Genomic DNA, 23,373 nt, shown 5'->3' on the forward strand with positions numbered 1-23,373 from the left:
ACTTTATGACCGTCATTTTTTCCCAGGAGAATAAAAAATGAGTATACATTTTAAAGTGGACTTTTAAAAAAATCATAGGGCACTTCCGTGGGCATCCCCAATGACCTGGCGCGCTAACGAGAAAGGGGCTTCGCGGGACCGGAAGCGCGGAATGGGGACCAAGATGGCGGACCTCAAGTCCCCTCAGAAGCTGTCAGGGATGCCTCCGCCGCCTGAGGGATTGGGAAGAGGCCGCTGCTCGGAAATCTCCATTGAGCTTATTCGCTCCCTGACTGAGCTGCAGGAGCTAGAGGCTGTGTACGAACGGCTTTGCGGCGAGGAGGTGGGGGGCCGAGCCTATTTTTCAAGGAGGATGCAGGAGCAGTGGGCGTAGGAGTCGTCAGTCTTGGAAAATCGGGCTGTGGAAAGTTAGCTGCCAAGAGAGACAAAAAAAAAAAAAAGCACCTCGAGAAGCTTGTTTTGCCGTTATCTCGGCGATTCCCTTTACCGCCATTGATTTCACTGGCCCTTAATCACAGGTTTCTCTGCCAGAGTAAAGTTAGACTGAGTATACGTCAATTCGCTTGCTTCTCAAAATAACGATAAAGGCTTTCTTGCATTGGTTTACCAATTTAAAAATTGTGAAATGCGTTTACCCCGTTATCTCATTTAAGCCGGGAGTTGTTGCATAAACTTGAAGCGCTTTAAGACTTCCTCTTGTGGGAAATGATTTGGGGATGTAATTTTAACGTTTCGGTTAAATGCACAGCTTTGTATGAACTTAAAATTTTAAGACTCGGGCTTATCTAATCTTTAACAAGTCACTTCGTCTCGTACTCCTGCATTGTATTAAATGAGGGGTGTGGACTATATTTTTGTCGAAGATTCCTTGCAACCTCCTTCGCTTTTCGTGGCAAACTGATACAGTCAATACATTTTTGAATGTCAGTTGTGTTCCTTGACAGTCAGAAGAGATCTAAGCTCTGATCTAAAAGTTCAATATCTGTTCCTTAAACCAAACTTTTAGTTAAGGTTTAACACAAAAGGCAGTTTCAGCCTGGAAGAGGAGGGATCATTGATATCTTCAAGTATGAACTTGCACCAACTCTAGCAGTTTCTGAAGTTTTTCGGCAAGATGTGCTTTTTAAAATTAAGTACTCTTAACATTTCTAAGTTTGCTTTTGTTGAGTCAATCAATGGGAGAGAATTAAGTCAGTCTTGCAGGCTGAACATTAGTTCTGCGTTTGTATTTGATGACTGTCAAGGGGAAGTTTCCCTCTGGATCCTACAGGACTGTCAATAGCAATGTAGAGCTAATATTAATGCTGCTGTTGAATCACACCATATGCTATGTTAAACACTTTAGGTTTGTTATCTTGTTTGGCTCACGCAATAGTCCTGTGGTGTATGTATTACTGTCCTTATTTTACAGATGAAGAAATTCAAGTATAAGAAAGTTAACATTAATTGAGGTAATGCAGTAAATAATGAGACTGACAGAGAATTATATTTATCCCTTCCAGGACTAACTGTGCACTATGAAGAGACTTTTTTCTAACTGCCACTTTAGAAGTTTCATTTGTTTAACCATGATATTGTGAATGCCTTCCTGTGGTAGGCACTGTGCTAATGATATTGAATAAAGGTTTGTTTCCTCCCTTTGCGGTGTTCACCTGCTAGATGGAATAAGATATACAGAAGAAAACAATCATTTTGCAATGTAATAAGTACAAAAATGAAGTATTGTTTGTTAGAGTCCATGGGGAGCTTAGTGAAAGGAAAGAACATGTTTAAAATAGGATTCACCCTTCAGCTAAGTGGTTGGGTTAGATAACTCTTAAGGTTCTCTTTGATTCTGATGACAGACTGTTTCTCTGTTTCAGAAAGTGGTGGGAAGAGAGCTGGATGCTCTTTTGGAACAGCAAAACACCATTGAAAGTAAAATGGTCACTCTCCACCGAATGGGGTGAGTCTTCATCTCAGCAGGAGCTGTTTTAAATTCCAACAGGGTCCACTGGATAAGTCACTGTTTTCCCTAACTTTCTGTTATAAAATGCTAGTTGAAGTTGAAATGTAGAGGAGTGTTATCTCAAGGTAACGTGAACACCTGAAGGTATAGTTAAGTGGTTCTCAAAGTGTCCTTGGAGCAATAAGTACCAATATCATTGAGAGACTTGTTAGAAATGCAAATTCTGGAGCACCATCCCAAATCTACTGAACCGGAAACTCTAAGGGTGGGGCCCAGGAATCTGTATTTTAATAAGCATACCAGACATCCTGGGATAGGATTCTGAAGTATGTCTCAAGTCTGAGAACCAGTTTTTACAGACTTTGTGTATTTGCTAGTCAAAAAAGTAGCTCTTTGATCTCATGTGTTGGATAGTACATTTTATACTCACTTAGCAGTTGGGAAAATCTGGTTTTCTAGTTCTATTTAGGTACTTATTTAGGGATATTTATAGAAATTAATTTTTTATTAAGTATAGACTTGAGTTTTCAGTAAAACACTTTTGGGAAAAAGCTGTGACTAGAGTGAACTGAACTAAGAGTTGTGAGGAGGTAGAAAAAAAAAGTAGAAGATACAGTCTCCATCTACAAAAAAATTTCCATCTCTTATCCCTACCCTCTGCTAATATGGATATATATGTACTGACAATGTGTGTCTCTAGTCCCAACCTGCAGTTGATGGAAGGAGATGCAAAGCAGCTAGCTGGAATGATCACCTTCACCTGCAACCTAGCTGAGAATGTGTCCAGCAAAGTCCGTCAGCTTGACCTGGCCAAGGTAATCCCGTTGAATTAGTAGAGGATGGTAGAGAAGCCACCATATTAGAAATTAGAGCAAAACCATCCCATAGAAAGCCACTACAAGATACTAAAATCAGAAATTACCAGAAAACTCCAGACTTAGAGCTTGTATGAATATAGACATAAAAATCCTCAACAACACTACTACCAAACTAAATGCAACAACATATAAAAAGGACTATACTATGACCAAGTGGGATTTGTTCCAGGAATGGAAGGTTGGTTTAATTTCTGAAAATCAGTTAATGTAATACATCATATCAATAGAATAAAGCATGGAATCTGCATAATCATCTCATAGACTCAAAAAAAGCACTTGACAAAATTCAATACCTCTTACAATAAAAACATTCAACAAACTTGGAATACAGGGACCCTCCTCAGCCTGATAAAGGGCATTATGAAAAACCTATAGCTAACATCATACTTATTGGTGAAAGACGAGGTGCTTTTCTTCTAACATCAGGAACAAAGCAAGAATGTCAGCTATTGCTGCTTCTCTCCAACATTGTACCGGAGGTTCTAGCCAGGGTAATTAGGCAAGAAAATTAAGTAAAAGTCACCAGAATGGAAAATAAGAAATCTAATATGAACCACACATGTAATTTAAAATTTTTCAGTAGCCATTTTTAAAAAGTAAAAACAAAATAGGTGAGAATAACTTTAATAGTATTTTATTTAACCCATCATATATCCAAACACCATTTAAGTATGTAATTACTATGATATGGTATTAGTGAGCTACTACTTTACCTTCTTTATTTTTGTACTAAGTCTTTGAAATCCAGTATGTACTTTACATATGTCCTAGTTTGGACTGGCTGCATTTCAAGTGCTCAGTAGGCACAGGTGGTTAGGGGCTTCTGTTGAATAATACCTGGTCTGGGCTCTTAAACAAGTTGTGCCAGCCTCAATTTGCCCATGTGAAATAGCATAACTCTTCCCAATCTACTTGTTCAGATTCTGCAAAAATCACTTACCACAAAACACTGTTGCCACACAGTCACTAACATATTAAGGTTTCTTGCTTATTCTAAGAGAAAAATACTTTTCATCTATTTCACTTACTTTATTATTTGGTTTACAATGTTATGTTCCCAAAATGTCAAATACATTTGATTCTACTACAAATTTAGCTATATATATATATAATATAAGTCAAATATAAATGTGGATTATCCATATTCCTACTTCCATTAAAATGAATGATCTGGTCACATAAATAAAATTGTATGATACCTATCAGTGGTATTGATCATCATCAATAACAGTTTTGTGAGTGGTAGTTGTGGTATTTTTTAGTTCACCAGTGAAAGCTGAAAAGGACCTCTGATTAAGTGAATTCAACCCCTGAATCTCCCTGCCTTCCTGAGAGATGTTTTTGAAAAAGTAGGACATTATTTCTAAGCAACAAGTCTTTGCAGAACCGCCTCTATCAAGCCATTCAGAGAGCTGATGACATCTTGGATCTGAAGTTCTGCATGGACGGAGTTCAGACTGCTTTGAGGAATGAAGATTATGAGCAAGCTGCAGCCCACATTCATCGCTACTTGTGCCTGGACAAGTCGGTCATTGAGCTTAGCCGACAGGGCAAAGAAGGTTGGCATCCCACATGGTTGATTTCTAGTTTAGTTACAAGCATCTGTAATCTGAACTCGGCAAACTATCAGGAAAAGGGCATCTGTTAGGAAATTTCCTTGTCCAGTACTAGAAACTCAATAGGTTCTAGACCATCCCAGGTCTATAACATATTGTTACATATTGCTATGTGTTATATGACATTATTAGTAACGATATTGTTAGTGCCATTTTACGGAAAAGGAAACTAAATCAAGATCACCTGTTCTGGCCAGTGGATTCTTTCCACTTGACCATATTCTCTACATGTAAAATTAACTTCTTAACCTACTATTCCAGGCCTCCATGATCTTTTTTCATGTTATTCACTCATGTATCCATTCATCGTGCACATATTTATTGAGCTTTATATACGAGGGTATGTATACTACTTGTAATACTCTGCAGATACTCTTCATCCTTCTGTTTCTATTCCTTTGCTCATTTCATTCCCTTTACCTGCAGTGTTATGTTCCTCCAGGTATCAAAATCCTGCTGAACTTTTGAGAGGTGGGATATTAACCTTTAGGAATCCTTTTCTGATTACTTTAACCAGAAATGGTGATGTGCAGGCACCTTTGTTATGATACTTATTATACACTGAATTTTGTTATAGTTATTTGTGCACGAATCTTACCTCTTTCACTTGATTATAACCTCTGTGACAGTATGATCATGAATGATTCAGCTCAATCATCCATATTGCTAGTAAAATAACATGCATACAGCAACACAGTGAAGACAAGTAGTGATTCTACAGCATCTTACTACACTGATGGACAGTGACTATAATGGGGTGTGGTGGGGGGACTTGGTGATGGGGGGAGCCTAGTAAACATAATATTCTTCATGTAATTGTAGATTAATGATAACAAAATAAAAAATAATAACAACATGCACACAGTAAGAGCTTAGCCCATATTAAAAAAAAAAATAGTGGTGCACAAACTAAGTGGCATAGACCTGGCATAGTACCATTCTTTACATTAATTCTCATTTTCTCCCCATTGTGTAGGGAGCATGATTGATGCCAACCTGAAATTGCTGCAGGAAGCTGAGCAGCGTCTCAAAGCCATTGTAACAGAGAAGTTTGCTATTGCCACTAAGGAAGGGGATCTACCCCAGGTGGAGCGCTTCTTCAAGATCTTCCCACTGCTGGGCTTACATGAGGAGGGACTAAGCAAATTCTCAGAATACCTTTGCAAGCAGGTAGGGCCCCTGATTGCCTACAGGATAATGGTACAGTTCTCTGCCTGCAGAATGGGCCACTGGATAGATCCAGCTTCTGTAAATACTTTATCACCTCTGAATTTGACTCCCCTTTTCTGCTCTTCCTGTAGCCTGGCAGGACTGGATGTATACATTTATTTAATACTTAGCTTTTGCCAGTCTACTGTGTACCAGGCATGGCCTAGACATCTGCAGATGCACATTTACTGCCAAAGACCAAGTGAAAGTATAGGAAAATTTTAAATGCAAATTCTCTGACAAGGTGAATCACCCTTTTCAAGCTGTCAGCCAGGAACTGGCTTCTTTTAAGATCATTTGGAGTGGTTGGTTATTGGTTTTAAGATCCCATGACTAGGCTTGAATCTCAAAATAAGCCACCTTGAGATAAAGTAGGTGAGGTCACTTAAGGTTAGTTGTGAAAAAACAAACAGGCTTGGAAGTCTCAGCTCTGCCCTACCCCCTACCTTAGATGGAGAGAAGCAAATCCCAACAGGCATGCTGGGGTTTTTTAACTATATATAGGAGTGCATCCAGCTTCTCCTCCCCCACCACCCCCTGCCGAACTTCTGTATAATAGAACACTATTTTGCCATGAAAAAAAATGAGTTCCATACGTGCCAACATATTTCAGCATCTAACATATTTGGTTCAATAAGTTAAACAACAGGATGCTGCCATTCCTGTTTAAAATGAGGGGGATGGTGATAAAAATGTATACTTGTGTAAGCATAGGATATTTTTGGAAGGGTTAACAGTTGTTTACTTGAAAAGGAGACTTAGGAGACCAAGAGACCTAAGTAAGAGGAAGAACTGTTTTTTACCACATTCCTTTGTTCCTTTTGAATATTTAAGTGTATTTTTACCCATTCTAAAAAAAAGAATTAATAAAAATAAAATATAACTGCTTTGTGGGCTTTTTAAAAATATTTTTCTATCAATATTTTGCTAACTAAATGGCATCGGGTTTTAATCCCTTAGAGTCCCTTCCTCAGTACCCAGATTCCTACTCCACGAAGCACCATTAATGATAACTTTGAGTTACACTTTGAGTCGATTATTGAAACTGGTGACTCTCTCCCTTGGCAAATGGCCAGTGCATATTTTCAAAGAACAGGAAAGCATTATTTATACCTCTGAATGGAAGAAGAGCTGCCACTGTGCTCAAGTTCTTTGTCCTGCCTGAGGCCCAGACAACCCAAGACCCCCAAGAGAGGTTCCTCTGTGCTGTCTAGACTTTCAGGCATCAAGAGGAACAGGAGAAAAAGGAAGCCAATGAGAGGTCTCTGGAAAACTGAGGCTAGTCTTTGGTTTGAGAAATATATGTGGATTTTCTACTTTTTTCAGGTGGCCAGTAAAGCTGAGGAGAATCTACTATTGGTGCTAGGCACGGACATGAGTGACCGAAGAGCTGCAGTCATCTTTGCAGACACGCTGACTCTTCTGTTTGAAGGCATGCCTCTTTCTTCACCCTGGGGACACTGTAGACATTTTGTCTTAACACCTGCATCCTAGCTCTTCTCTCCCTGCTAGCCTGATGCCTTTAATTGAATCCTGTAGTTTGCTATGTATTAATTTATTAGAGAATTAACTTCCCAGTTCAGTATCTGACTAGCAAAGATTAGAATCTCTCAGGTGTTTTGATCATCCCTAATCCTCAAGATCCAAACTCTAAGAGTAACTATAACTAAAATAAATTACCAGGAAGAGAGTGATGCTGATTGCCAAAGACGCACCAGTAGAAACTATCAATATAACTTAATCAAATGCCTGCTAGTATAGCGAGCACTGTATATATTTAACAGACAAATTTGCTTAGCAACTCCTAGCACGGACAAGAACCATTTCTACCCATTTGGGGAGTTGAAACAGCCAAAAAGGGTTGGGTTAGACCCAGGCTCAGTCCTGGATGGGAGAGATGAATTTATTTTGTGGGAAGAATATTTGGAATCCAGGCCTCTTGGGTTTTTCCTTCTAGGTATTGCCCGCATTGTGGAGACCCACCAACCAATAGTGGAGACCTATTATGGTCCAGGGAGGCTTTATACCCTGATAAAATATCTGCAAGTGGAATGTGATAGACAGGTGGAGAAGGTGGTAGACAAATTCATCAAGCAGAGGGACTACCACCAGCAGGTGAGCAGGGGAAGCTACAGGTGGTTTGGAAGCAGCATTAGCCAGCAGCACTGAATAGAATAAAATTTGGGTGCGGGGGAATGAAAAAAGGTGCAGATAGGAGAAAAATAAATGTCAAATGCAGACTAGCCTGCATCGTGCCTGTCATCAGCTTATTTTGGACTTGTGTTTTTAAGGTGATAGTGGCCTAAGTACAAGATTGAAAAGGAAATAGAAAGGGCTTCCTGAAAAGGAACACAACAGAAACATTAATTAGACCAGTTCACTGTCACAGAATGTGCAACAGTGCCTTCTGGTATATTTCTGGTATTTATAATGAGAATATTAATGAGAATTTTATTTCTTAAGGTCATATTAAGTGTCAAGTAATTTGTCTCAGATTTCTCCTTAGCTTAAGTAAAGGAACATTTGCTTTTTTAGAACTTTATTTCTCTATTTCTTTGAGCAAGAGAAAGTAAGAGTAGGACTTAGAAATAGAAGCAGGCCCATACAATCTCATTTCTGGAACTCAAGGAAACTCTATACAGTAGTCTACTGAAACCCCATTAACATTACTTTTAAGTGCAATAATAGAAGGGGGCATTAGCATCTGAATCAAGGGTAAAACTTTGGCCCATCATCTTAAAAGCCTACTTTTGGCTTGTCTGTTAAGCAGACTAAATCTAAACATTATTGTATGCCAGAAGTTTGGAGAGACCAGTAAGAGGCAGATAGGAGGAGGGTGGGGAAGAGCATTCTCATTTCTGTGGTATATTGCAGTTCCGGCAGGTCCAGAACAGCTTGATGAGAAATTCTACAATGGAAAAAATAGAACCAAGGTAATAACCCAATTTTCTTCAGCCTATAGGAGTTTGAATTGGTTATCACGTATCATTCAGAGACTACTCTTACAATGTGCTCTCTGTCTTTAAAATATTTTATCTGATTCTTGTGGGCTTTTGTCAATGGAATGTGTCATATAAACAACAGTATACATGTGTGGTTCATAAAGAATAATAGATCATTACCCATATTTTTGAAGCCCCCAGAGTGACTCTCCTCTCCCTCCCCAAAGGTAATTATTGTCCTAAAATTTTAAAAACTTTTACTTTTTTCTAATAAAAGTAATAGGTGCTCATTAAAAGAAAACCCAAACATTATAAAAATGTATTCATTTCCTCAGTAAGTTTTACTGAGTACACATTACGTGCCAAGCACTGGTCTTTGGTACTGGGGATATGGCTTCAAGCAAAGTAAGCAAAACAGACATAATTCTTGCTTTGGGGCATCTATGGTCTATAAAGTAGATATACCTTTATAATAATATAGACTGCAGTGGGGTATGGGGGGACTTGATAATATGGGTGAATATAGTAACCACATTGTTTTTCATGTGAAACCTTCATAAGAGTGTATATCAATAATACCTTAATAAATAAAAATATATAGGCACACCTCGTTTTATTACACTTTGTTGTGCTTCACGGATACTACATTTTTACAAATTGAAGGTTTGTGGCAACCCTACATGTCGAGCAATCTGTTGGCACCATTTTTCCAACACCATTTGTTTGCTTCATATCTGTCACATTTTGGTAATTCTCCCACTATTTAAACTTTTTCATTATTATTATATTTGTTATGGTGATCTGATCAGTGACTATGACTCACTGAAAGCTCAAATGATGGTTAGCATTTTTTAGCAATAAAGTTTTTTTTATTATTATTAAAGTATCATTGGTATACAATCTTATGAAGGTTTCCCATGAACATTGTGGTTTCAACATTTTCCCATATTATCAAGTCCTCACCCCCTCATTGCAGTCACTGTCTATCAGAATAGTAAGATGTCATAGAGTCATTACTTGTCTCCTGCGTGCCGAACTGCCTTCCCCTACCTATATTGTGAAGCAATAAATTACTTTTTAATTAAGGTGTGCACATTAGTTTTTTTAGATGATATTAGTGCATACTTAATATAGTGTAAACATAACTTTTATATGTTCTGGGAAACTAAAAAATGTATTAGGCTTGCTTTATTGTGATCTGGAACCAAATCCACAATATCTCCATGGTATGCCTGTAATAGCTAACTGTGTGTGTGTGTGTGTGTGTGTGTTTTACTATAACAAATACTAAATCATTTAATCCAGGGTTTCTCAGCCTCTGTGCTTTTGGCATTTTAGCTGGATAATTCTTTGTTGTGGAGAACTGTCTTTGTTGTTAAAATGTGGATTTTAACATGTTTAACAGCATCTCTGGCCTCTACCCCCTAGATGCTGGTAATTGATGCTATCAGACAAGCCAAATATCCCCTAAAGGGTAAAATCACCCCCAGTTGAGGATTGACGATTTAATCCATAAACACTTTTTAGAAATGGGAAAACTTCCTGGAGAGGCTAGTGACTTGCCCAAGGTCATACAGCTAGAATGTGACAGAGCAGTCTGACTATAGAGTTCAGGCTGTTAACCCTTATGATATACTAAGTGTAGAGCAGAGGAGAGCATGTATAAAATGATGTAACCTAAGCTGATGAAGTTCAAGGAAAAATTCCTGAGGAAATGACCTTAGATCTGAGACCCTAAGAGTAAACAGGAATAAGAGTGAAGAGTGTTCAGGTAGAGTGAGGAAAACATGTGCAAAGGCCCTAGTGTATTTGAAAAAGTGAAAAGAAAGGCAGTGTAATTGACGTGCAGAGTTAGGAAGAACCTGAAATTAGCTGAATCTGGAGAAATTGTTAGAGTCAGGCCATTCAGGGTCTTGTATCCTAAGAGCTATGGAAATCACATGATTACAATATGACCAGATTTGTTTTGAAAAGATCCTCTTTAGTGTGAAAAATGAGTTGATTTGTGTATATACTGTGAGGGAGGGGTTCAACTTCATTCTTTTCAATGTGGATATCAGTTACCCCAACATGATTTGTTGAAAAGCCTATTCTTTCCTTATTGAATTGTCTTAGCACTCTTGTGACCATAAATGTGAAGATTCCTGGACTTTTCAATTAATTAATATGTCCATCCGGATATGCCAGTACCACACTATCTTGATTGCTGTAGTTCTTTAGTAAATTTTGAAATCAGGAAGTGTGAGTCCTCCGATTTTTTTTTTTTCACGATTGTTTTGGCTCTGCATCTGGGTAGATGAATGGGTGTGGAACACAGTTTAATCATATATCCTAAAGTCCACCACAGCTAAAAAAGAAGTTGGGAGATGTGGTTTTTTGTTTCACATGAAGCAAAGATAATTCTTAGTCAAACTGCTAACAAAGATAAATTTTCCAATCTCTTAATTTAGCCCTGGCAGTTAGAGGGTGAATGATTCAGGTGAAACATGCAAATGGCTATGTGATTGACTGCCGTGTCTGATTATAATCAGGCCAGCAGAGCCAAATGACTCTCTGGCAGATTTGACCCTTCTGGGGAGGGGGAGTTTGGGACTAGGTTTGCCCTGTAGCTCTTACAGCTGATGGAATCCAGTGGCCTCCTGCTTATTCCTTCTGCTCCACGTCTCAGGGAACTGGACCCTATCCTGACTGAGGTCACACTGATGAATGCCCGCAGCGAGCTGTATTTGCGCTTCCTCAGGAAGAGAGTCAGCTCTGATTTTGAGGTGGGAGACTCCATGGCATCAGAAGAAGTAAAGCAAGGTAAAAGATGTTCCCCATATTCTGGCGGAGGGCTAGGTCTTACTTAGCACTATTTTGTAATTTCCTTAATAAGGAAATAACTGGTGCTTGTTAGCCTCTGGGGGTTTATGGGCAAATTGACTCCCAGGAGGAAATCTAGACTTGCCAAATTTTAGAACTGGACTGGATCTTTGAGGCCACCTAATCATTTTACAGATGAGGAAAGCTAATGCCCAGAATGGTTAAATGATTTTCCTCTGCACTTTTCCTCACACCATGCTTCCTTGCCAATTCTGATTTGGGGACTGGTGTATAATTTAAGTAGGTGATAATGTGTATATGATAGATAGGTAGAACAAAAAGGTTAACTTCACAGGGGAATTTTGGGGAGTCATAGGAATATTCTAAAACTGCATTGGGGCTATTGTTGCAAAACTCAATAAAGTTACTAACTAAAAGAATCATTCAACAGTACACATAGGATGAGTGAATTTTATGGCATATAAATTATACCTCAAGAGTATTGATGTATGACATTGAGAAGAGTATACAGAAAGAGTAGAGGATGCAGTAGAAAGAAAGCCTGTCACTCCCTCAGTCTACCAGTCACAAGGTTTAAAGGGATAAATACATTGAAAATAAAAGGTGTGCCATAGTCGTTGCATTTATAGATTGACTCTTCCAATGTTTAAGAAGACTATTTAATAACTTCTGGTGAAGTAAATACAGGATTCCCTTAACTATAGACTCAAGACTGACCCAGCATCTGTGGCATCCTGCGTGGCTTATGCCGGTAGTGTGTGGCAAGGGAATTACTTATAAGACCCATGTGGTATTGCCTTGAATTGGTGTTTAAAGGAGGACGTATGCTCATTTGGAGTTTGGTGCTTATTGCCATCAATAGTCTCACTGTTGAGAGCTGTGCTGTCCAATACAGTAGCCACCAGCCACATATGACTGTTTAAATCTATATAAAATGTAAAATTCAGTTCCTCAGTCACATTAGCCACATTTCTAGTGCTCTGTAATGGCTACCATATTAGACAACACAGATACACAACAATTTCATCGAAAAATGCTGTTGGACAGCACCAGTACAGACAATGAAGTATTCTGTACCAAGTATATTTCTGTCTTTGCCCTAGAAACTTAATCTTTTGAGTCTTGCTAATTAATTCTAAGGAAATAATGGAAAAGAAGTAAAAAGTTCTTTGTATGAGAAATTCACTATAATTTCCAATTACTAAGATTTCCAACTATCACTAATAGTGGCAGAACATATGAAGATAACCTAGGTGTCTAAAAAAAGAGAAGTCTAAAACAATATGGATTATCTACCTGATGAAGTATGACACAGCCATTATTTTTAAAAGCTAAAAAGAGCAAAAAATAAGCTTTGTGGAAACATTGAAAATATTTATAAGTTTTTAAGACAGAATATAAAATTGTATCTGTGATTATAACCATATAAATTATGTACAGATTTGGAACAATTGGAAAGGAACCTGAAAAAATGAAAAAAGTTGATCTGTTTCTCTTGGGGAAGACAAGTGAGGATTCCTTTATTGACTGTCTCCTAGAGCACCAGAAGTGTCTGGACAAACTCCTCAATAACTGCCTGTTGAGCTGCACCATGCAGGAGCTAATTGGCTTGTATATTACTATGGAGGAGTACTTCATGAGGGAGACTGTCAATAAGGTAGGACAAAGGACACATCCCTTGGAAGTGGGGTTTCCTGTCCAAGAAGCCAGGCTGAAGGAAATGGCTAAGGCAAACATATTCCTTAGCCCTGCTTTGAGAATATCCTTGCATGCAGACTAAGTGGCAGCACTGTGTATGGTGAGAGAGCATCTTTGGAGTTGGCATGCTCTTGATGTACCCAGCTTGGACTTCCATTCCAAGGATCACAAAAGAATACCTCAGTTCCTCAGAGGGCTACTTGTTCCCCGCCTCCTTGGAGGTATGTAGGTAAAGAACCTCAGGGAAGAGGGCCTCTTATGATGTCCTACATCCCAGCTAATGGATGTCCCCAAGGCAATGGCCCTATATGCTTAATTTCCTAATAGAGTGATCAGTTAGGGAAGTGAGCTATTTGGCAAGGAAGGACCACACCTAACTGTGACCAGAGTAAGCCATGTCAGGAAAAACATGGAGAAGGTATACAGAAGGAAGCAGAGCCAGGGCCTTTTCCAGAACTATCTTGAACAGTGCCATGCAGCACTGGGCGCTCACTGGGTACTTTGCCTTTTGGTTAGGCTGTGGCTCTGGACACTTATGAGAAGGGCCAGTTGACATCCAGCATGGTGGATGATGTCTTCTACATCGTTAAGAAATGCATTGGGCGGGCTCTGTCTAGCTCCAGCATCGACTGTCTCTGTGCCATGATCAACCTTGCCACCACAGAGCTGGAGTCTGACTTCAGGTATGTTTGACTCCCTTTCTGTTTTCTCAGAGGGAAGAAGGTCCTAGTTGTGATTGATTCCTGAGCCCTTTTTTTTTCCTTATGGTTCTAGTTTAGTTCTATACAGAGCATAAGTTCCTATCATTAACACTACATCCTTGTCTCCAAGTTCTGTACAGCAGCCACATATCTCCTAGGCCAAATCTGTGTTCCCTGGACTGGGTTGGAGGGATTATGGGCCCTTGAGCCTAGGGAAAAGAACAGGTGGCTCAGATGAAAGCCATAGTTGTAACATTGGCAGTCATAGTTACCCTTGCTACAGGCCAGGCACTATGCTAATCTCTTGCTTTTATACAGTCCCAATAACAAAGCTATGAAGTAAGAACCATTAGCTCTCCTTTGTAGATGAGGAAACTGGGCCTCAGGGAGATCACACACCTCATAAATAGTGGAATATGGAACAGAATCCAGAAGTGACTCTCAAAACCTAGCCAACTCTTACATGGTACTGCCTTCCACTAATCTCTGCTCTTGAGTTTGTTGAAGCTCAGCGGTAACAACTGAAAGCCACAGAGAGACTAAAGAATTGGCCAGTCTCCCCTGTGTTTTTGTCACATCAGTGCCCTTGAGGGGCTTGGTCTCTCATGTACCCTGGCTGCTCAGAGTCTCCTACAGTGGCCTCAGCAGTGCTTATTCCCCCAGGAGAGCAGCTCATGCTGCTGGGTCAGGGTAATGGGCCCTCAGGTCCCACTGCCCGGGAGGCCAGGTTGAGCGTTGTCAGTTCCCGTATGCCATTCTCTCTCACAGGGATGTTCTGTGTAACAAGCTGCGGATGGGCTTCCCAGCCACCACCTTACAGGACATCCAGCGTGGGGTGACAAGTGCCGTGAACATCATGCACAGCAGCCTCCAACAGGGCAAATTTGACACAAAAGGCATCGAGAGCACTGATGAGGCCAAGCTATCCTTCCTGGTAGGTAGCCCCATGTGTTGGGGCTGGTCAGTTTATTTTAAGAGGGTAAACTGTGGCCTCCAAGGCACAGTATAATCAGCCTTCAACAGAGAATTTTTCTCCACTGTCTACGTAGAAGGAAAACAGCTCCTTCAAAGAAAGCTCCTCCTAGAAGGTTGTGAAACCATTTACCCAGGGACCTGTCTCTTAGCAGCCCGAGCCGGGACATGCACTGTTTTCTGTGTGGAAAGCTGGGCACCTCAGGTCTCCCCAGTGTTCATTCCCAAGCACACCACCCAGGTGTTCAGGAGCTCCCCTGAGCATCAACCTCAGCCTACATCTGCCACAGAACTGACTTAATATCTGTGCCAAGCCTCCAAACCACTCCTCTGAGGACAGTCCCCAGGCCCACAGCATGAGTGGGTGCCAATCCTTTAGGTCTACCAGGACTGCTTTTCTGGCACACTTGTCAAGTTTTCATTTTCCTCAGAAAGGTGGCCCTGCTAAATAAGCCCTTAGCTACCCAGAGTGACAAATGTGATAGAGCAGCAAGTGTCACCATTTGCTTGACTGCTCAGGAAGGAAAAGCGTGGGAGGATGCAAGGATTTATACAAGGTAACAGCCAGTTTGTGCAGAACCAAAAACAACACAGATGAGTCCTGAGCTCATGATTAGGCCTTTCTGGCACATGCTATCTTGGCATAAGTGGGAACAGCACTATCAGAGGTCATCCTGCTCCACCCCCACATTGGCCAGACTGAGTTGTCTTGGCTCCTGAGGCTCAGAGCCCGAAGGAAACATCCAGTAGCAGAGCTCTCGATCAATAGTCCACAGGTGGGGTCTGTGACATTTGGGTTTGGATGCAAAAATATGTTTGTTTGCTTTCGGGAAGCAAGGTCCTTCACTTTTATCAGGTTCTTAAAGGAGCCCATGACCCCAGAAGAAGTAAGAGCTGTTGCTTTCAGAGACAGAAGCCTAAGCATGCTAATACTCTACCTGTTTAGGGGGAACCCACAGTAACTCCCTCAGACGAACCCAGTATGGAGGCTATTTGGCGGCCCTACTCTTTTCTTGTCACTGAAGATGCTTTCCCTGAGCATGGGTTCTGTCAGTCGGGGATGTCATACTTGTTGCTGAAAAAGAGGATCAGCTCCAAGATATTACTGCCTCTGAAACTTTCAGAGGACTTTGCTAAAATATCTGGCATCCAGCTTCAGGTGATCATGAACCAACTTAATTTTTCTTTCTATTTGCTCCTATTTCATTTTTTACAGAACTTTCATGCTTTCATTTCTCTGCTCAGAAATGACTCCTCACTGCCTACCATGTCAAAGCTAGACATCTTTGCTTAATGGCACATTGAAGGCCTCCTGAATCTGACCCATCCTGCCACTCTAGTCGTGTTTCCCACCAATTGGCTTCACAAGTCCCCATCAGGCTGGCTGCTCTGTGTTCATGCATTTGCTGCTCACATTTAGATAGCTTCATTGTTTGAAGGCCCAGAAGATAAGGCCAACAAAAAAGGTGTTGCTAAATGCCTGGTGACAAGTTTCTAGTTTTCCTGATTTCAAGTACTTAAAATGTCATCACTCCCACTGCAGAGCCTATTTCTTATGTCACCTTGATTCATTTGGCTGTCAAGATAAATTCCCCAATGGTGCTGACATATTACTCACTGTGAGCTGGGAATAAGCCCAGTGAATCCATGCTTACAAGGACTGTCAGTACAGGGAAACTTTGAAATCAATACCTTTTGAACCCAAATCCATTTTTCCTTCATAACAGATTTTTCTTATGCACTTAAATGCCTTGGGAACATTTACACTGTGGCCTTCATCCTTGAGTTGTCCTGACAGTGCAGCTACTCTGGAAGCCTGTGATGTTCGCAGCCGCATGTGCTGGCATGCTAATGGCCTTAAAGTCCTTTCCATCCACAATGGAAGCGGCTAGAGCGGCACTAGGGGGAGCACAATCTTTCAGTATTGGCTGCAGGGCACTGATGAGGGAAGCACTCTTGGGGAGACAGAAGGGATTTCTTAATCTCAGTCCCCAGGGTTCTGGGATTCTTCTTTTACCCTGAAATCCTGAAGTTCCTGACTCATCTTTTGAAAAACTGGCTTTTCCCCCCCTGCTCTGCCTTCCTGGTCATGTCCCTTGCACAGCAGTTCAGAGACAGTATGATCTCCTCAGACTCTCTAATCCCTCCCACACACAGCCTCTAGATTAGTGTTCCCAACCCACAGTGGCACTCAGGTGGCATTCACCTGCTTTAAGTAATCCTGAGTGCCACCCCACTGTTCTCAGGAGTGTAGGCCCCAAGTCCCAGGCTGACTTCACCCACCTCTGCAGCTCCACCTCTTGCCATTTCCCTGCCATGTCTGTGCACTAACTGTCCTGCTCCTCTGATTCCTTTGGGATTTTCTGCAACTCGGCATTGTTATCTCTTCTCCACAACACATTCATTAACTCATTCATCAAATATTTATTGAGAAATTCCTATATAATAGGCACTATTCTAGGTTTCAGAGCTGAGGTGTCTTGTTCCCACCTACAAGCCAGCTTAAAGGGGTCTGTGAGCCCAGAAGAGTTAAGAGCTGTTGCTTTTAGAGACAGAAGCCTAAACATGCTAATACCCCACCTGTATAGGGAAACCCACAGTACCTCTCCCTCAGACAAATCCAGTATGGAGGCTAAACATGGAGCAAAAAGACCTGAAACCTTGGGTCACTACCACTGAGGTCAGATGACTTTGCTGCCTTGGTGTCAGGCACAGGAGAAAAGGTGAGCCTGGTTCCCCATTCTGCCCAGTCCTGAGCCCTGAAAGCCCTGACTGATGACAGTGCTGTGGTGTTCTTAGCCCACCTCAGAGCCTCAGGAGTACAGCTGTCAGCCAGTCTGGTATTGGAGTGGGTACAAACACCAGGGAGCAATATAGTCACATACTTTTGTCCTCATCTCCCAGGTGACCCTGAACAACGTGGAAGCCTGCAGTGAAAACATCTCTACTCTGAAGAAGACACTGGAGGTACAGGGGACATTGCCTATCAGTCTTCAGCCGCTGCAGCCTCCCCAGGCCTCCTTTTGAGAGGGAGTCCCTCACCCTGTGGGGGACTGTGGCTCTCCCTTCAGAGTACTTGAGGGGATTCACTAGTGATTGATATGGTATCAAGGTGGCTCTTGACCATGGGAAGAGCTCTGAGCTCTGACCCAGATGAGAATTCAGATTAGCTCTTCCAGCACATACTGAACATGTGACCTTGGACAAGTGCCTTAATTCCCTGAGCCTCAGTACTCGTATCTCTGGAATGAGATGCAGAACTCCATCCTGTCCAGATTTCAGTTTGTTGGGTAGCTTAATAAGAAAACAGTGTTGAAAACACTAAAAATGATAAAGCCCTTTATGAATTTTAAGAGATTAAGATGAAATATGGTTCACCAAACCCTATACAAAACTCATTTGCTATTACCACTTTCTAAAGGCTGCATGGTATAGTGGGAATTGCTTGGGCCTATAAGTCAGATACCTTGAGTTCAGATCTCCACCTGACCACTGACCAGGGCCTGAGGCAAGTTCTCTAAACTCCCTGAGCCTCCGTTTCCTCATTTGTAAACAGGGGAATGATCTCCTACCCAGGAGGCTGTTGTGAGAACTGAACAATATAAAACACTTAGTACATGAAACTCATGCAGCGGTAGTTTATATTAGAGCATGGAGCAGTCACTTCATTACATACCAGAAAAAGAAGGGCCTAACTTTCCCCCACTCCCAAACTCTGCCTCTGGGAAAGAAGGGAAGCCAGGGTCCTGCCTCCCTTCTGGCACTCATACTAGGGAGGGTGTTCTGCTGCAGAGGCACAGGGCTCAGTGTGCAGGCTGGCGGTAAGTGTGGGCTCCCAGTCTGGGCAGACTGAGGAGGCTGGAACCAGCACATGGGATGAGGGCCTGAGGCTGACGGGGCTCCTGGGGGAGGTTCAGAGAGAGCAGCCAGGTAGACATTTACAGTAGTACTGTAACCTGGGCCAGATTAGGAATTTACCCTAAAAGGGCCTTACAAGAGAATGAAATGAGTGACACTCACGAAGTAACAATAACTTAGTGTCCGTCACGTTGTATGTGTTCAAGAGGATGGCTGCCATCATTGTTTTTCAGGCATGGCCCCTTAGATTTTACATCTGACTTTGCCCTTAACATAGTTTGTTGGATTTTGAAGTAAAATTTTGGGGAATGTTATAGATTCAGAACTGAGCCAGTAGAATTAGCCATAAAAGAAGAGGATAGCAAAGAGTTGAAAATCCATTTCCCAAAAATCCCAGCCCCCTTAGGTTTGCATTTCACATGTATTCTTTCTCAGCCCCACCAGCAACCCTTTGAGATAGTCAGATCTGGTGGCACGATGTCCATTTTACAGATGAGGTTAAAAGACTAGTTATAGATAGTGAGTATTGGAGCTGCTGTGGGAACGGAGGGCCTCTTGTTACTATTTAATCCCTTTGCAAGTCTTCCACACTGCTGCTCCTGCTGTAGCTGAAACAGCACAAACTTTTAAGGAGGCTACAAGAAACGCAAGCAACTCTTGGTGACCCAAAATATGGTGAGCGTCAAGCAGCTCCTCCAGTGGAGTTCTTTACGCCAAAACTGTAGTGCGAGGTTAGGAATGGGCTGTCTGGAGCCAGAATTCCCAGTTTGAATCCCAGCTCCACAATCTACTGCTGTGTGGCTTTAGGAAAATTATTAACTTCTCTGGACCTCAGTTTCCTCATCTGTACAGTAGGGATAATAATATCTACTTCATAAGATAGGTACTTTAATTAATAAAAGTAAAATGCTTTAAACAAGCCCTGCATACTATAAGCACTTAAATCTTAGCTATGATCATGACAATCTCCCTTGGGTAACCAGACCCAACTGTTCAAAAAGCAGAAACTCTAACAGCTAGTGTCTCCTCAATGCCTACTTTGTGCCAGCCACTTTGTGCATTATCACATCCAACTCTCAAAACCACCATGGGAACAGGAATTTGTGTTCCCATTTTATAGACAGAGAAATTGAAGCTCAGAAGCTTTGAATCACTTGACCAAGATCACTCAATTAATACATGGTTGAGCCAGGATTTGAAACTAGGAATGTCTGACTCTAAGTGTTTCTTATTCACACCCCAATACCAACACCTTCACATTGCAAAAGGAGAACTGGGAGCCGACTGACTAGCCACCAGGATAGAAACCAGGTATACTGAAACCCATCCAGGCCTCTCACCTGGGATGGACTGTAGCTGCTGCCAGAAAAGGATGGAGTTGAACAATAAGTTGTGGCATGTTGGCATCTTCCTTGCCTTCCCCACACTCCCACGACCCAGGCATGCTCAGAAGCCGTCATGACACCTGAGTGTTCTCCCCCAGAGTGACTGCACCAAGCTGTTTAGCCAGGGCATTGGAGGAGAACAGGCGCAGGCCAAGTTTGACAGCTGCCTTTCTGACTTGGCTGCCGTGTCCAACAAATTCCGAGACCTCTTGCAGGTAAGCCTCAGGTTCAGCTGCTGATTAAATCCTGTGCCTGTGTTTTGCTCTGAGAATACTGTTACTGGCTTCTTACGCGTTTCATGTATAGAACAAGATGGTGAGAAGAGGTGAGGGAGTAGCATGCAAGCCACTGAACTTGTGCAAGTCCTTTGAAGACTATAGGTTTTGTAGCAGTGCAGCTGTCATATTGACAAGTCAGCACTCTGGTCCTCCGGAATCTCCACTCAGCCCCATAGGGCACAGAACCCTCAGAACAGTGCTTAGTGGAAATGGATACACATGGTTACTCAGACTTGCCATTTGGCCTGAGCCAGAGGCGCTGGCACTCATAAATCTCTTGAGAGTTTACCAAACCAACCCCATGGCCTCGTGTCCAGCATGGACCTGAATCACCACAGATCTGGAAATGAACAGGTTGTTCCTGGTTTTTTTTATTATGTTAGACTCAGATAGTGCCCACAGAAAAGCCTTAGAGCTGAAAGAATGCCCTGGCCATCAAGGGATGGATAGAGCAGGAGGAGGAGAAGGGGTGGGGGTGGAGTGCCTTCTGTGTCTGATGCGTCTGCCTTACCCTTCTGCAGGAAGGGCTGACGGAGTTAAACAGCACAGCCATCAAGCCGCAGGTGCAGCCTTGGATCAACACCTTTCTCTCTGTCTCCCACAACATCGAGGAGGTCAGCGTAACCATAGGCAGCCATCAAGCCCAGGGTTACCCTCAATACCCCCACCCCCAATTGGAGGGCAGTGGAGCTGCATGAACAGACTAGACCTTATATGCTTCTCAGTCTCCCTTCTCTCACCCTCAAAGGCTACCTTCCTCCCAGGAAACAGGTTATTCCTACAATTAGAATGGCTCCGAAAGACATCTGAAGGGAGTTTACCTTGACCTGACACATCCTTTTTTATTGAGGCTTTTTACTCCACCTGTCATAGACTTAGGAGGTTTTTTTCCTAGCCCAATTTATTTCATTTCTGTAGAACTTGAGAAGCAAGAGAGAACAAAATGCCAGGAGCATTACCACATTGTGTGGGCCACTGCTGCAGCCTCGGGCCATTTGCTGGTCGGAAGTGTAATGCAACAGCAGCAGCAATTTCTGCCAGCCTGGGTGTCCAAGCTGGTTTTAAGCTGGATGAGTCAGAAGCTCCGCAAGAGGGAGGACCTCTTCCTCTGTTTGCATAGAAGGGTGGGAGTGGGGTGGAGCAAAGGGTACTTCTTGGAGAGGCTCCAAGTGACCCTCCTTCTTGCAAACAGGAAGAATTCAATGACTATGAGGCCAATGACCCTTGGGTACAACAGTTCATCCTTAACCTGGAGCAGCAAATGGCAGAGTTCAAGGTGAGCAGGATCTCTAGGAACCAGCTTATGGAATTACCCACATCTGCCTAAATCAGCAGACAGCAGTTTCTCATCATACTTACAATGGGAACCAGGAAAGCCCTCCCAAGCCCCAGCCTATAGAAACATTCCCCAATGTCTTCATGTAACTGTCCCACCCTTGTGGAGCCAGAAGGGCTTAGGTCAGACTGTCACTGATACCTAGCCTCTGTGTGTAGGCTGGCCTTTCCCCAGTCATCTACGACAGCCTGACTGGCCTCATGACAAGCCTTGTTGCAGTCGAACTGGAGAAAGTGGTGCTGAAATCTACCTTCAACCGGGTAAGGTCAAGAGAGCACAGTTCCCTCGCTCTGTCGTTTCCCCTCCGAGGAAGACAGGACTTGCATCCTTTGCTACCCCAAGGCCATACATATCTAAGCCCAGTCCTTTTCTGTCTTTTGAGGCCCTGGAGCCGACTGAGGCACCACCAGAGGCCCAGCTGGCCTTGCAGCCCAGAACTGAGGGAAACAGGTCCAGTTCTGCTTGACCAGACGGCCAGGCCGTGAACTGTGACTGGGCTTGTGTCCCCCTGCAGCTGGGCGGTCTGCAGTTTGACAAGGAGCTGAGGTCACTTATTGCCTACCTTACCACGGTGACCACCTGGACCATCCGAGACAAGTTCGCCCGGCTCTCCCAGATGGCCACAATTCTCAATCTGGAGCGGGTATGTGGCCTAGCCAAAGAAAAGTGACTGGGAAGAAAGGCCAAGACAAGATTTGGATCCCTGCCACTCCTTCAAAACCAAGTCTCCACCAGCAGCCCAGCCATTTGGGGCACCTTTTTCCTGAACACCCCTGTTCTGCCTCTGGTGGAGCCCAAGGTTTTCTCTCCAGATAGCCCCTCCTTGCTAATTTATCTGTTCTTCCCCACAGGTGACCGAGATCCTAGATTACTGGGGTGCCAACTCTGGCCCACTGACATGGCGCCTCACCCCTGCTGAAGTACGCCAGGTGCTGGCTCTGCGCATAGACTTCCGCAGTGAGGACATCAAGAGGCTGCGTCTGTAGTTGCCGCGGTGAGCCGCGGTAAGCCTGCCTGATCCATTCCACCTCAGGACTCCTTCCCTAACTAGCCACAGCCAAGGAGGGGGGCAAGGCTATCTGGCTTCCAGGAGCTCTGGCAGCCCAGACTGTTCCACTGTGGGCAGCAGGGAAAATAAGGCCTCAACTCACGCCACTCTTTGCATGCAGAGCTAACTAGGTAGTGCTTTGGGGGCAGCTTCTCCCCCACAAGAGAGGTGGGTCCCTCTGGGCTCCTTATTAGGTGGGAAAGCCAAGCAGGCCAGCCTTCTGCATGGGTGGTCATTCTGTCATCCTGGAACACTGCAGCAAGCAGGCTGTCTCCCTGGCAGCGCTGAAGGACTTAGGTGTACCTGGGGACCTAGGAAATTCGGTTTACTCTGAGGAGATGCTGTGACGTTTTGATCACCCTGAATAAAGACACTCCTTGGACAGACATCAGTGTGTTGTTTCTAGGCAAGGCTGGGTGCTACAGGGCAAGACAGGTCTTCCAGGTGCACTGAAACATGAAGGCAAAAGCCTAAAGACTCTAGCCTCCTCCAGCCCCAGATTGATGCAGGGCTGCCACCAGGACCCACGTGATAGAAGGTGCCTCACACAATCCTGAGCCCTTACCCACCTCTTAGGCCCTCAGCACCAGAAGCAGGATCATCCCAGGGGCAGCTTTCAACGGTGCTGGGAGATGTGGGAATTGGCTCCTGACAAGAACAAAAAGCTTTATGAAGACAACC

The 23,373-nt window shown here is 43.0% G+C and overlaps 2 protein-coding genes across 6 annotated transcripts in view; one reads left to right on the forward strand and one right to left on the reverse strand.

Annotated features, from left to right (window-relative positions):
• Positions 1-129: 129 nt before the first annotated feature.
• COG4 (component of oligomeric golgi complex 4) lies at positions 130-23,080 on the forward strand. 3 transcript variants are annotated; one of them, XM_017660286.3, is made up of 19 exons: positions 130-322; positions 1,863-1,945; positions 2,649-2,763; positions 4,211-4,385; positions 5,419-5,612; positions 6,978-7,083; positions 7,609-7,766; positions 8,526-8,584; positions 11,262-11,395; positions 12,955-13,073; positions 13,631-13,797; positions 14,584-14,749; positions 17,692-17,754; positions 20,129-20,245; positions 20,830-20,922; positions 21,501-21,584; positions 21,803-21,904; positions 22,159-22,287; positions 22,496-23,080. In XM_017660286.3, exons 1-19 carry the CDS (start codon positions 152-154, stop codon positions 22,628-22,630), a joined length of 2,370 nt encoding a protein of 789 aa, XP_017515775.1. In that variant the 5' UTR covers positions 130-151; the 3' UTR covers positions 22,631-23,080. The 3 variants fall into 3 exon arrangements, with proteins under 3 accessions (XP_017515775.1, XP_073082265.1, XP_017515776.1); XM_073226164.1 differs by having other exon boundaries at positions 158-297; XM_017660287.3 differs by having other exon boundaries at positions 159-297; positions 1,867-1,945.
• Positions 319-23,373, reverse strand: part of FCSK (fucose kinase) — a 41,619-nt gene continuing 18,564 nt past the window's right edge. Inside the window, exons 25-26 of one of the 3 annotated variants that reach the window (XR_005063239.2) lie at positions 23,262-23,340; positions 319-412 (exon numbers count right to left, since the gene is read on the reverse strand). The gene's annotated coding sequence lies outside the window, so the exon portion shown is untranslated. Of the gene's footprint in view, positions 413-3,289; positions 3,309-23,066; positions 23,341-23,373 lie in introns of those variants that run through there. The other 2 variants (XR_005063240.2, XM_037025424.2) reach the window with 2 other exon arrangements.

Source organism: Manis javanica, chromosome 17, assembly GCF_040802235.1.
Source record: "Manis javanica isolate MJ-LG chromosome 17, MJ_LKY, whole genome shotgun sequence".
NCBI lineage: Eukaryota > Metazoa > Chordata > Mammalia > Pholidota > Manidae > Manis > Manis javanica.